The following is a 13,292-nucleotide window of genomic DNA, read 5'->3' as shown; positions in this document are numbered from 1 at the left end:
TGCCTTGCAGGTCCTGGTTTGATCACGTGCAAGGCTGGATGTCCATGAAGGAAAAGGAGAACGTGCTGGTGGTCAGTTATGAGGAGATGAAAAAGGTAATGAAGGATTTTCCACACTCCACTCACCACACACGCACACACACACACACGCGCACACACACAGGGTTCATCTCACACTGACAAGCATCTCCATCATGTTGTGTTTCATTCCTTCCAGCATTCCACTCATCATCGTTTCCTTTGTTACTGACTTTTGTTGTTGTTGTTGTTTTTCATTACAGGGATTTGAACTCAGGGTCTAGTAGTGTCTTGGACATTTTTGCTCAAGGCTAGCCCTCTGCTCCTTTAGTCACAGGGCCATGTCCAGCTTCTTCTGTGCATGTTAGTTTACAGGGGAACCAAGTGCTTTGAGCAGGCAGGCCACACTCCCGGCCCCTCCTTCTTGTTTATTTGAGTTTTGAGGTGGAGCCTTGAACCCAGTTCCTGACACAGCTCTTTAGCTGGTGTTGTACCCACTGAGCCACGAGTCCATCCCACATGCCACTCATCCTATTTGTTGGCAGTTCTTTCTGCTGTCCTCGCATCTCTTCCTTTCCTCCTCCAGAGACCCACTCCCTGTTATCTTCCTCTCATATTTGTGGCCTCCCCTTTTTTCTCTACTTAGGACCTGAGGAACACGGTGGAGAAGATCTGTCGGTTCCTGGGGAAGGCGCTGGAGCCTTCTGAGCTGGACTTGGTCCTAGAAAACAGTTCCTTCCAGGCCATGAAGGAGAATGAGTTGTGTAATCTCAGCACTGCGTCCAGGGAGTTAATTCCTGAGAACTTTAAGCTCACCAGGAAAGGTAAGGAGACACCAGAGCAGGATGGGCTGTTGGCCTGGGTAGGCAAGTCCAGTGCTCCAGACGCAGGCTGAGGATTGGCTCCAGCCAAGGACTGGCTGGTGGTTCACTTCAAGCCTTGTGAACACTGTAAGGGAGCCAGGTTCCAGAGGCTCACGGCTGTGATGCTAGCTACTCAGGAGTTTGTGATCTGAGGATCACAGTTCAAAGGCAGCACAGGCAGGAAAGTTCATGAGACTGCTTCTCTACAGCTAACCACTGAAAAGTCCAAAATGCAGCTGTGACCCAAGTGGTAGAACTTTAGACTTGAGCAGAAACACCACCCAGGCCTTGAGTTCAAGCTCCTGTGTGAACATACACTTACACACCCATGCACACACATTCACAACAGATACACATTTTTATTACCTAAGAACTATCAAATATACATGTACCCACAGAACGCACACACATGTTGCACACATATGTACAGGCATGTTCAACTCTATTATATAAGAACTGTACCAAATACACACATACCCACACGCACACAGGGACATTTCAGTTTGATAGAAGAACTTCATTGTTTACACACACACAGACACACACACACACACACACACGTACACATTTAATATTATTTCATAAAAAACACTACAATGTATACTCGGTCATTGAGAGGACATGAAGGGAAGGTGCCTTCCTGCCCTTGTCGCATCTGCTGCCAGCATTTCTCCATGGCCTCCAGGCATCGTGGGGGACTGGAAGAACCACTTCACCCCTGCCCAGACCCAGGCCTTCGAGGAAACTTTACCGGAGAAACTGCCGGGACTTCCTCTGGAGCTGTTCCCCTGGGACTGAGTCCAGACTCCCCTGTGTGTCACTGGGGAGGGGATCATGGCATAAAGCTGTCACTCAAATCTGGAGGTCTCCATCTTGCCCTTGCTCCTCTGATTCAATCACCAGGACCAGTGACAGCTCCATGCAGTGACCCACACCAAGGGACCCGAGTGTGTTCTTGCTGAAATAAAGAAGGCAATGGAAGTGGGCTCTGACAATCATGCCTTTGTGTTGTGCTGTGCAGAGGGGACCTTACTGGAAGGCCAGGAGTTGGTCCCTTGTGGGGAGACAGTGGCCCCTCACCACAGGAGGCTGCCCGAGGCTTTGCTGATGTTCTCTGGAAGGGGTTCTTTCCTTCCATTCATCCCCAGGGTTGCTGTCTGCTCCTTCCACACGGGACAGCTCCCACCCTTGAGTCCAACAAATGGAAACACCCACCAAGCAGGTGCTCAGCACGCTTCCCGGGGATGGGCACTGGGGACCTGTCTCCCAGCCATGCAGCGCTCTTGCAAAGGCAAGCATGGCGGTGCCTTCCCAGGGTGACTGGCAGACTAGAAACGTCCTCTGTGTGAACCATGAGTCCTGAGAGAGCACAGTGAAGAAAGTGGGGACCAGGAGCTGGGGTTGCTGGGGTAGATGACCAAGCCACCCTTGGGCAAGAATCACGGAAAGATGGTGGCCAGGTAGAACAGCCAGCGGGGTGAGCTCTCCCAAGTTCTCCATGTCATTCTGATCATTCCATGGTAACTGCTCGAACCCCTCTTGCTGTTCTCTTTGGTTCGGTGAGCAGGTGTACTGGAGGCTGAGCTTACGATTTTGTCTTTGCTAGCCAGGTGCTCTACTGCTTCAGCCACACTCTCAGTTCCATCTCTCCCCCTTCTCTCCCACCTGGACCCCCTTTTTATTCTTTTCTTTTTCTTCTTTCTCTCCCTCTTTTGTGTCTTCATCTCCCTCCCTCCCTCCCTTTTCCTCCTCCTCTATTTCTCCTCCTCCTCCTGATCCCCTCCTCCACCTCATTCTCCCTCCAGCCTCTGCCTCCCTTTTCTTCTTTCCTCTTGTGCTTCTGGTAGGAACTGACATTTGATGAACACAGAGCGGCCTTTGAATGGTTTCACAGTTGTCCAATAAAATCCCGAGAACAGTCACTGTCTTTTTGTTCTTCATCAGCCAATTAATTATACAATGAAATGCAAACTTCAATCATTGCATTTGCCAACTAGGATGACATTACAGACTCAGCCACCTCCAGCTGCCTCCATTGGCAGTGGCAGAGTGTAAACCAAGGGCTGGGTAAATAGGGCTCCGCCATGGCACAGGACTTTGTGTGGTACCAGGGTATTTCTTTCCACTCATGGATGTCAACTGTAAGTCTTAACAGGAGTCCACAAGACGTTCACAGTAATGGACGAGGACATTATCACGGTGACCTACCCCAAATCAGGTGAGCAGATGGGGCCCAGGCTGTGAGGTGAAGGTCAGGCCTGTGCCCATTCACATCTGCCTTCCACCTGGGTGCCAGCCAGAGCCCGTTATTGAAGACTTGTGGCCCTGAGGAAGAGTGCCAGCCTTCAGCACAGAAGCTCAGGGATGGTCCCCAGGCCCTGGGCAAGCTCCAGGATTGCCACCAAATATTTAAAAAGGTGTTTTGTTGTTGCTCCATGATAAATTAACATGAAAATAAGTGACTTTAGGTTATTTGGAGAAGAGGCATGATTCCCAATAGAAGAATCATTTGGGGCCATGTTTGGGAACTGGAAACCATGGGGTACATTCAAGGAGCTGGCAGGGCCTGCCTGGAATCTGGGGTTCGGGTGTGAAGGCACTGGGAGAGGGTTGGGCACTTGAAGGACACACTGCAAGTGACATGTGCCGAGAATCCAGAGCCAGGGGTGAGCTGAAGGGATTTCAGGAACTGCTCACAGGTGGATAAACCCAAACATACTCAGAGAAATGGCTGCCGACTCCAAAACAGGTTGAGCGACCAAAATCCAATATTACTCAGAGTTGCAAATACTGCTGACAGCTCAGATCCACGCTCCTCTGGTTTCAAGACATTGTGCTATTTGAAACACTTGAGTGGAAAAAAAAAGAAAGCTAGAAATTGTGTGTGATTGCACTCAAGTGCAAGGCAAGAGATTCCAAAGTCCTAGAGGAGAGGAGAGGATTATGGCGGCAGGGCAGATGGCAAACAAACCAATATTCAGTTGCTATGTACAGTGTAGATTTATGAGGTGTCAAAATGCAGATGTTGGGTGTGCAATGATTAAAATAAACTTGATACTCCTCATCCATACCCAATTGTATGCTTCAGAAAGCTTGTAAAATTTAGTGGTAGATTGCTTGCCTAGCATGCATAAAGGCCCGGGTTCGATTCCTCGGTATTACATACACAGAAAAAAGCCAGAAGTGGTACTGTGGCTCAAGTGGTAGAGGCCCTGAGCTCAAGGCCCAGGTCTGGCAAAAAAAGAGAAAGCTTTCTGGTATGTATGTTTTACCATTATACTGCATATATATATTTATAATTCAGATAGAAATGAGTGATGTTTACTATTCTCCCTGTTCCCAGGAACCCATTGGTTGATTGAGATTCTCTCTCTGATTCACACCAAGGGTGATCCCAAGTGGATCAGATCTGTGACCATATATAATCGCTCCCCGTGGATGGAGATTGTACATGGATATGAATTATTACTGGATAGGAAGGAGGGCCCCCCTCTCATCTCCTCACATCTCCCTATCCAACTCTTCCCCAAGTCTTTCTTCACTTCCAAGGCCAAGGTCAGTGGCTTGTGGGCAATACCTACTCCAACAATGCCCTTTAATCCTGAGATGGAACACAGCAGGAGATCTGGCATTCTCCTCCTGTAGTTCATGGCGGGGTCTGAGACTCCTTCATGAGGTTGGGATTCTCTACACAAACCCCGTTCAAACCTGTGGATCATGGCCAGATAATCCCTGACACATGGACTGGATGCACTCAAAGACTAACCACACTGTATTTGAAGCCAACACCCATGGCTCATGCCTGCCCTCCCTGCTACTGAGGAGGCTGAAATCTGAGGATCAAGGTTGGAAGCCAGCCCAGGCAGGAGATGCCTGCAGATTCTTATCTCCAATGAACCAGCAAAAACAAACAAAACAACCACAAACTGGAACGTGGGGGTGTGTATATAGTGGCAGAGGGCCAGCCTGGGCAAGGAGACACAAGAACAGTGGCCAGGCTCTTACTTCCAGCTCCAGGACTGACATAAAAAAAAAAAGCAAAGTCACATCGCATTGTTTCAGTGTCAGGGGATCTGGCACCGGTGACCTGACTCTGAACCCGGTGCAGTGAATAAACACCTGCCCAGATCACCCAGGACTTTGTCCCCCAGTTGAAGTCCTGGGTTCCCCTGCCTGCCCACCCCAGGCAGAGTGCCCACACATCCCTGCCTGGTGCAATCCCCTAACTTGTTTGCTCATGAACCTTGGGGTATCATGGGTGCTCGACCCCTTCCCAGTGCTCCTCACACCTGAACCCCGGGATTCCAGGCCTGCCCTGCCTGCTCCTTGGATGTACCCCAAGTTTTCCAGGTCCCAGGTATGGCCCAGATGAGTCTTTTATTTGGAATCATGCCTCTTCTCCAATACTATAAGTCACTTTTTATGCTACTATACCATGGGGCACTTCCCAAACTCCTTTTCAAAAATTGGTGGCAATTCTGTAGCTTGCCCAGGGCCTGGGCGCCATCCCTGAGCTTCTGTGCTGAAGGCTGGCGCTCTGCCTTGGGGCCACAGGTCTTCAATAACGGGCTCTGACTCGCACCCAGGTGGGAGGCAGATGGGGGTGGGCACAGGCCTGGCCTTCCCCACACAGCCGGGGCCCCATCCGTTCACCTGATTTGGGGTAGGTCACTGTGATGATGTACTCGTCTTTCACCACGAACGACTCATGGACTGCTGTTAGGACTTCAGGGTTGAAATCCAGAACCTGAAGGAATGCCCTGGTACCACGCACAGCCCTGTGCCATGGCGGAGCCCTGTGTGTGCAGCTCTTGTTCCAGGCTCTGCCACTGCCACTGGGTGGGTGGTGGCTTGGTGGCTGAGTCTGTAATGTCATCCTAGGTGGTGAAGCCAATGATTAAAGTTTTGCATTTCATTGTGTAAGTAATTGGATGATAAAGAACATGAGCAGAGTGACTATCCTCGGGGTTTTTATTGGACAAATGTGAAATCATTCAAAAGACACTGCGTTCATGGTATGTCAGCTCCTTGAAGAACCACAACAGGAAAGAAGAAGACGAGGAGGAAGGGAGAAGGATCGAAAGAGAAAAGAGAAGGAGAACAAGGAGAAGAAGAGGAGGAGGAAGAGGAAGAAGATGAAGAGGAGGAAGAGAAAGAGGAGGAAGATGAAGAGGAGGAAGAGAAAGAAGAAGAAGAAGAAAAAGAAGAAGAGGAGGAGGAGGAGGAGGAGCAGGAGGAACGAAAAGAAGGGGGAGGAGGAAAAGAGGGAGGTGGCGGAGGGGGAGAGATGGAATTGGGAGTGTGGCTGAAGTAATACAGCCTTGGCTAGCAAGGGAAAAATCCTAAGTTCAGCCTCCAGTACACTTGCTCACAGCCCCCAACCTAAAACAACAGCAAGAGGGATTGGTGAACCATCAGACGCCATGGAGAAAACGGGGACAGCTGCTCTAGCTGGCCACCATCTTTCCATGATTCTTGCCCGTGGGTGGGTTGGCCACGCCCCCATCACCCCCAGATCCCCGTCCTCCTTTCTTCACTGTGCTCTCTCAGGACTCATGGTTCACACAGAGGACGTTTCCAGTCCACCAGTCACCCTGGGAAGGCGCCAGCCATGCTTGCCTTTGCAGGAGCGCTGCATGGCTGGGAGACAGGTTCCCAATGCCCATCCCCGGGCAGTGTGCTGAGCACCTGCTTGGTGGGTGTTTCCATTTGTTGGACTCAAGGGTGGGAGCTGTCCCGTGTGGAAGGAGCAGACAGCAACCCTGGGGATGAATGGAAGGAAGGAACCCTTTCCAGAGAACATCAGCAAAGCCTCGGGCAGCCTCCTGCAGTGAGGGGCCACTGTCCCCCCACAAGGGACCAACTCCTGGCCTTCCAGTAAGGTCCCCTCTGCACAGCACAACACGAAGGCATGATTGTCAGAGCCCAGTTCCATTGCCTTCTTTATTTCAGCAAGAACACACTCGGGTCCCTTGGTGTGGGTCACTGCATGGGGCTGTCACTGGTCCTGGTGATTGAATCAGAGGAGCAAGGGCAAGATGGAGACCTCCAGATTTGAGTGACAGCTTTATGCCATGATCCCCTCCCCAGTGACACACAGGGGAGTCTGGACTCAGTCCCAGGGGAACAGCTCCAGAGGAACTCCGGCCATCTTCTCTCCGAAAGTTTCCTCGAAGGCCTGGATCTGGGCTGGGGTGAAGTGGTTCTTCCAGTCCCCCACGATACCTGGAGGCCATGGAGAAATGCTAGCAGCAGATGCGACCAGGGCAGGAAGGCACCTTTCCTTTATGTCCTCCCAATGTCCACGTATCAGTATAATACCAAATAGAATTAAATGCTGTGTGTGTGTGAGTGTGTGTGTGTGTGTGTGTTAACATTACAGTTCTTCTGTCATACTAAAATATCTCTGTGTGCATGTGGGTAGATGTGTATTTGGTAGAGTTCTTATATAATAGAGTAGAATATACCTGTACATATGTGCACATGTGTTCTGTGGATACAGGTAGATTTGATAGTTCTTATGTAATAAATATGTGTGGCTGTTGTGAATGTGTGTGCATGGGTGTGTAAGTGTATGTTCACACAGGAGCTTGAACTCAAGGCCTGGGTGGTGTTTCTGCTCGTCTAAAGTTCTACCACTTGGGTCACAGCTGCATTTTGGACTTTTCAGTGGTTAGCTGTAGAGAAGCAGTCTCATGAACTTTCCTGCCTGTGCTGCCTTTGAACTGTGATCCTCAGATCACAAACTCCTGAGTAGCTAGCATCACAGCCGTGAGCCTCTGGAACCTGGCTCCCTTACAGTGTTCACAAGGCTTGAATGAACCACCAGCCAGTCCTTGGCTGGAGCCAATCCTCAGCCTGTGTCTGGAGCACTGGACTTGCCTACCCAGGCCAACAGCCCATCCTGCTCTGGTGTCTCCTTACCTTTCCTGGTGATCATAAAGTTCTCAGGAATTAACTCCCTGGGCGCAGTGCTGAGATTAGACAACTCATTCTCCTTCATGGCCTGGAAGGAACTGTTTTCTAGGACCAAGTCCAGCTCAGCAGGCTCCAGCGCCTTCCCCAGGAACCGACAGATCTTCTCCACCGTGTTCCTCAGGTCCTAAGTAGAGAAAAAAGGGGAGGCCACAAACATGAGAGGAAGATAACAGGGAGTGGGTCTCTGGAGGAGGAACAGGAAGAGAGGGGAGGACAGCAGAAGGAATTGGCAACAGAAAGGATGAAAGGATGAGTGGCATGTGGGATGGACTCGTGGCTCAGTGGGTACAACACCAGCTAAAGAGCAGTGTCTGGAGCTGAGTTCAAGACTCCACCTCAAAACTCAAATAAACAAGAGGAGGGGCCGGGAGTGTGGGCTGCCTGCTCAAAGCACTTGGTTCCCCTGTAAACTACCACATGCACAGAAGAAGCTGGACATGGCCCTGCGACTAAAGGAGCAGAGGGCTAGTCTTGAGCAAAAATGTCCAAGACACTGCTCAAGCCCTGAGTTCAAATCCCTGCACTGAAAAACAACAACAACAAAAAACGACAGTAACAAAGGAAACGATGATGAGTGGAATGCTGGAAGGAATGAAACACAACATGATGGAGATGCTTGTCAGTGTGAGATGAACCCTATGTGTGTGTGTGTGCGTGTGTGGTGAGTGGAGTGTGGAAAATCCTTCATTACCTTTTTCATCTCCTCATAACTGACCACCAGCACGTTCTCCTTATCCTTCATGGACATCCAGCCTCGCACGTGATCAAACCAGGACCCGTAAGCCACTGCAGGGGACAGCGGGGTGCCATGAAAAGTCCCCACCATTCCCCCAACTCTGTGTCCTGGCACGGATGGCTTTGGTCCCTGTCACCTTCAGCAGGTGACACTCAGAAATAAAGCCTCTTCTTGAGGGTGTAAAGAGAGAGCCTGGGGACCAGGACTTGGTTTCCAAACAATTTCCCCTGTGGAGCAGCCTTTGCCCCAGGGGAGGCAGCTCACCCAGAGGCAGCACCTACTCCTCTCCCCAGTGCATTGAACCCTGAAGCCGCTCACAGAACCCACGCTGAGCGCCTTGCAGGCCTCGCTGGCCCTGAGCCATCCTTTCCACAGCTGAGTAGCCGTTCCAGGGTCAGCTCTAAGGCTAGAACCAAGGCACATGGCTCAGAAGCCTGGGAGCTTCCATCCTGGCTAAGTCTGCTGCTGCCTTCAGCACAAGTGAATTCTAGGATGAGGAAGCACTGAACCCCAGATGGTGAGGTTTATAATAAAACCTGGGCCAGGTCCTCCACCAACCTTATATCCTTTATGCCCTCTTCCCAATATACTCACCATTCCCTTGCAAGAAACAGTCAAAAAATTGTTCTAATGTCTCTGGTTGCTTAGTTAACTTTGCCGAACTCCGCAAATAATAACCAGATATAAGAACATCTTTAGGATTTCGGATGACATAGATCACCTGAAATGGAGAAAGAAGAGAATTCAACAAACAAAGACAATTCCATGATTTCTCACATTCTCGGTGTTTAGGAAATTGTAGAACCATGGTGTGAAGCATCACAGTGTCTGTGGGACTTTTAGCTGTGTATTATTTGTCAAATGCTTCCCTGAGTTCCTACCATCACATCACTTACCAGGAATGAAACAATAAAGGTATCCAGCCTTGTCTGGACACATCTGCTGTATTTTTCTAGAAAATACAGGAAAGCAGAGGCTGCCTTGCCTTTGCTAACCATAGATTTAGGAGTCATTTGGCAAAAGTATTTGAAGAGGGTAGACATTAGACAATGTCTTGTGGAATCTAGGCTATTAAGAAGGCTGAGATATGAGGATTGTGGTTTGAAGTCATCCCAGGCAGAACAGCCCATTAAATTCCTATCTCCAATTAACTACCTGAAAACTCCAAGTGCAAGTGTGACTCCAGGTGGTTGAGTGACAGCTCTGAGCTTAAAAGCTCAGGGAAACCACCGAGGCCCCAAGTTCAAGTCCCAGAATTGGTACATAAAGATAATATGTTCATAAATCCATAAATCGGAAGATTGTGGACAGGGAGTCAAGTAACACAGGAAAAGACAGTTCACAAAACATGAGTCCAATTCTGTGAGGTTCAGGAGCCAACAAATCTAGGTAGCATTGCGCCATGGTTGTGTGTGCCCTGTTTGTGGGCAGCCAGGACAACCTGGGACCTCTCTCCAGAGTAGAAATGGAGTCAGGAGATCATTCACTGCACCTGTGTTCATTCAGGCGAGGGATCAGATCCCATGACTCAGAACCAACAACGTTGCACCCTTCAGTTTTAATCCTTTTTTGTTCTTTCCTTTTTGCCATTCCTGGAATTTGAACTCAGGGCCTGTGCACTGTTCCTGTGTTTCTCTCCTGTGGCTGACCCTCTACCACTTCCTCCACAGTCTCCAGGTTGGATTGGGGAGGGCATTTGGTGGTTCATTGAGGATAATTCTCTTGGTCTATCTTCTCTGGATGGTTTCCTACATTGACCCTCATGTCCAACCTCTCAGCAGGGATGATAGGCATGAGCCATGGGTGTTGGCTTCAAATACAGTGTGCTTAGTCTTTGAGTGCATCCAGTCCATGTGTCAGGGATTATCTGGCATGATCCACAGGTTTGAACGAGGTTTGTGTAGAGAACCCCAACCTCATGAAGGAGGCTCAGGCCCCGCCATGAACTACAGGAGGAGAATGCCAGATCTCCTGCTGTGTTCCATCTCAGGATTAAAGGGCATTGTTGGAGTAGGTATTGTCCACGACCCACTGACCTTGGCCTTGGAAGTGAAGAAAGACTTGGGGAAGAGTTGGATGGGGAGATGTGAGGAGATGAGGGGGGGGCCCTCCTTCCTATCCAATAATAATTGGTGTCCATGTACAGCCTCCATCCACGGGGAGCGATTATATATGGTCACAGATCTGATCCACTTGGGATCACCCTTGGTGTGAATCAGAGAGAGAATCTCAATCAACCAATGGGTTCCTGTGGGCAGAGAGAAAAGCAGTCATTTCTATATGAATTATATATATATTTGCACTATAATGGTAAAACATAAATACCATAAAGCATATTTTACAAGCTTTCTGAAGCATACAATCCGGTATGGATGAGTAGTGTCAAGTTTATTTTAATCATTGCTCACCCAGCATCTGCATTTTGACATCTCATAAATCTACGCTGTCCACATCAACTGAATCTTGATTTGCTTGTCATCTGCGCTGCTGCCATAATCCTCTCCTCTCCTCTAGGACTTTGGAATCTCTTGCCTTGCACTTGAGTGCAATCACACACAATTTCTTTCCTGATTCTAGTGGAGCATGGATCTGAGCTGTCAGCAGTATTTTCAACTTTGAGTAATATTGGATTTTGGTCTCTCAACCGGTTTTGGCGTCGGCAGCCATTTCTCTGTGTATGGTTGAGTTGAATCCACTTGTGAGCACTTCCTGAAATCCCTTCAGCTCACCCCTGGCTCTGGATTCTCCGCACATGTCCCTTGCCGTGTGTCCTTCAAGTGCTCAACCCTCTCCCAGTGCTCCTCACACCTGAACCCCAGATTCCAGGCCTGCCCTGCCAGCTCCTTGAATGTACCCCATGTTTTCCAGTTCCCAAACATGGCCCCATATGATTCTTGTATTGGGAATTACACTACTTCTCCAAATAATCTAAAGTCATTTATTTTCATATAATTATACCGTGGAGCACCTCCAAATCACCTTTTTTAAAAAATATTTTTATTGTAATTAATAAAAGGGTTATATGATATTTGCCAGATACAAGGTGCATTAATTCACATACATTGATACCCTTTCACATGTCTTGGTCCCCATTACCCTCCCCCCCATCCCGGTTTTCCCCCCTTCCCTATCCAATTTCAAATAACCAAATACAAGCATATCCAATATATCAGATAACAAAGTGAGATACTGTAACAATATGATATAACCAAGGGACAGCAAAAGAGATGAGAAATAACATAGCACATTAAGGACAACAATCATTCGTTATATGGCTTTTGTTTCAATATCCTGGAGGTCCTTTCAATTAGCTTCATACTATAAAGCCTTATGTATCAAGGTTTTGCTCTATTGCAAATCTCTGCTAGTAGAGCCCAAGGTTTCTACTCAAAATCACCTTTTAAAAAATTTGGTGGCAATCCTGAAGCTTGGCTACAGCTGGGCTGTCCCTGAGCTTCTGTGCTGAAGGCTGGCGCTCTGTCTCAGGGCCACAGGTCTTCAATAACGGGCTCTGACTCACCCAGGTGGGAGGCAGATGGGGGTGGGCACAGGCCTGGCCTTCCCCTCACAGCCCGGGCCTCGTCTGCTCACCTGATCTGGGGTAGGTCACTGTGATGATGTCCTCGTCCTTCACCACAAATGACTCATGGACTGCTGTTAGGACTTCATGGTTGAAATACCTAATATAGAAGGGGATGCCCTTGTACCACACGTAGTCCTCTGCCATGGCAGAGCCCTGTGTGTACAGCTCTTGTCCAGGCTCTTCGACTGCCACTGGGCTGGTGTTGGCTGAGTCTGTAATGTCACGCTAGGTGCTGAAGCCAATGATTAACCTTTTTCATTTCACTGTATAGCTCATTGGATAATCAAGAAAAAAAAGGGTAATTCCTGGGAATTTTCACTGGGCAACTGTGAAATCATTCAAAGGACATTCTGTGTTCTCGATTGTGTGTTCCTAGCAGAACATCAAGAGGAAATAAATTTCAATACAGGATTACTTTTTTTCAATGCACCAATCCTTTCTTTGAAAAGAAGTCTGGATATTAGAAAATTGCTGAGCAGGAGGCCTGGACTTCTGTCTCTGTGTCCTTCCTTCCATCCCGTTACCACTCAGAAATCTTGGCCAAAATTCCTCAATGCGTTTTTCTTCTATTTTTCTTATTTTCCTTGGGAATCTCCCTCTGCTCCATCATCTCAGCCGTGGTCCTGGGTCATGGATCCCTGTGTTTCCTAGGCTATCGGGCAGGGAGAGTTTCTCACACTTCCTTTCCTCGTCCTGAACTTGTAGATGTGAGAAACAACAAATACTGCTGTCACGTCTCTGGGATGGGGTGAGTCTGTTTGTGTGCACGTGAATGGTGTGTCTGAGTGTGTGCCTGAGTGTGTGTGTGCATGTTCACACCCCAGGAGCCCATGTCTGTGATGTTCAGGAGCAACAACTCCAGTTAGCATGGCACTCGGGAAGTGTGTGCCTTGTGGTGGACTGGGCTGGGCCTGAGAATTGGGACCTCCCTCTGGAGCAAAGGCTCCATTCTTTCTTTCTTTCCTCCCTCCTTTCTTTGTTTCCCTTCATTTTTTTTTTGTCTTTCTCTTTGGCTAGTCCTAGGGCTTGGGCTTGAACCCAGGTCCTGAGCACTGTTCCTGTGTTATTCTGCTCAATAGTGTTGCTTTATCATCTTAGCCACAGCTTTACTTCTG

The 13,292-nt window shown here is 48.8% G+C and overlaps 2 protein-coding genes across 3 annotated transcripts; one reads left to right on the top strand and one right to left on the bottom strand.

The window, feature by feature from the left end:
• LOC150043638 (sulfotransferase 2A1-like) lies at nucleotides 1–1,880 on the top strand. The gene is made up of 3 exons (XM_090322909.1): nucleotides 1–95; nucleotides 664–841; nucleotides 1,566–1,880. The coding sequence occupies exons 1-3, from the start codon at nucleotides 39–41 to the stop codon at nucleotides 1,676–1,678; spliced, it is 348 nt and encodes a 115-aa protein (XP_090179035.1). The 5' UTR covers nucleotides 1–38; the 3' UTR covers nucleotides 1,679–1,880.
• A 4,915-nt stretch (nucleotides 1,881–6,795) lies between these two features.
• LOC150043637 (3-beta-hydroxysteroid sulfotransferase-like) lies at nucleotides 6,796–9,263 on the bottom strand. 2 transcript variants are annotated; one of them, XM_090322228.1, is made up of 4 exons: nucleotides 9,189–9,263; nucleotides 8,550–8,644; nucleotides 7,805–7,982; nucleotides 6,796–7,105 (listed from the first exon to the last, which is right to left on the bottom strand). In XM_090322228.1, the coding sequence occupies exons 2-4, from the start codon at nucleotides 8,604–8,606 to the stop codon at nucleotides 6,993–6,995; spliced, it is 348 nt and encodes a 115-aa protein (XP_090178354.1). In that variant the 5' UTR covers nucleotides 8,607–8,644; nucleotides 9,189–9,263; the 3' UTR covers nucleotides 6,796–6,992. The 2 variants fall into 2 exon arrangements, with proteins under 2 accessions (XP_090178354.1, XP_090178355.1); XM_090322229.1 differs by lacking the exon at nucleotides 8,550–8,644 and having other exon boundaries at nucleotides 9,189–9,254.
• Between the last annotated feature and the right edge of the window lie 4,029 nt (nucleotides 9,264–13,292).

The sequence above is a fragment of the Megascapheus bottae genome, chromosome 31 (assembly GCF_031878675.1).
Source record: "Megascapheus bottae isolate mThoBot1 chromosome 31, mThoBot2.hap1, whole genome shotgun sequence".
In the NCBI taxonomy this organism is placed as follows: Eukaryota; Metazoa; Chordata; class Mammalia; order Rodentia; family Geomyidae; genus Megascapheus; species Megascapheus bottae.
Note: the sequence above shows the minus strand (reverse complement) of the source record. Positions and strands in the feature narration are given on the sequence as shown.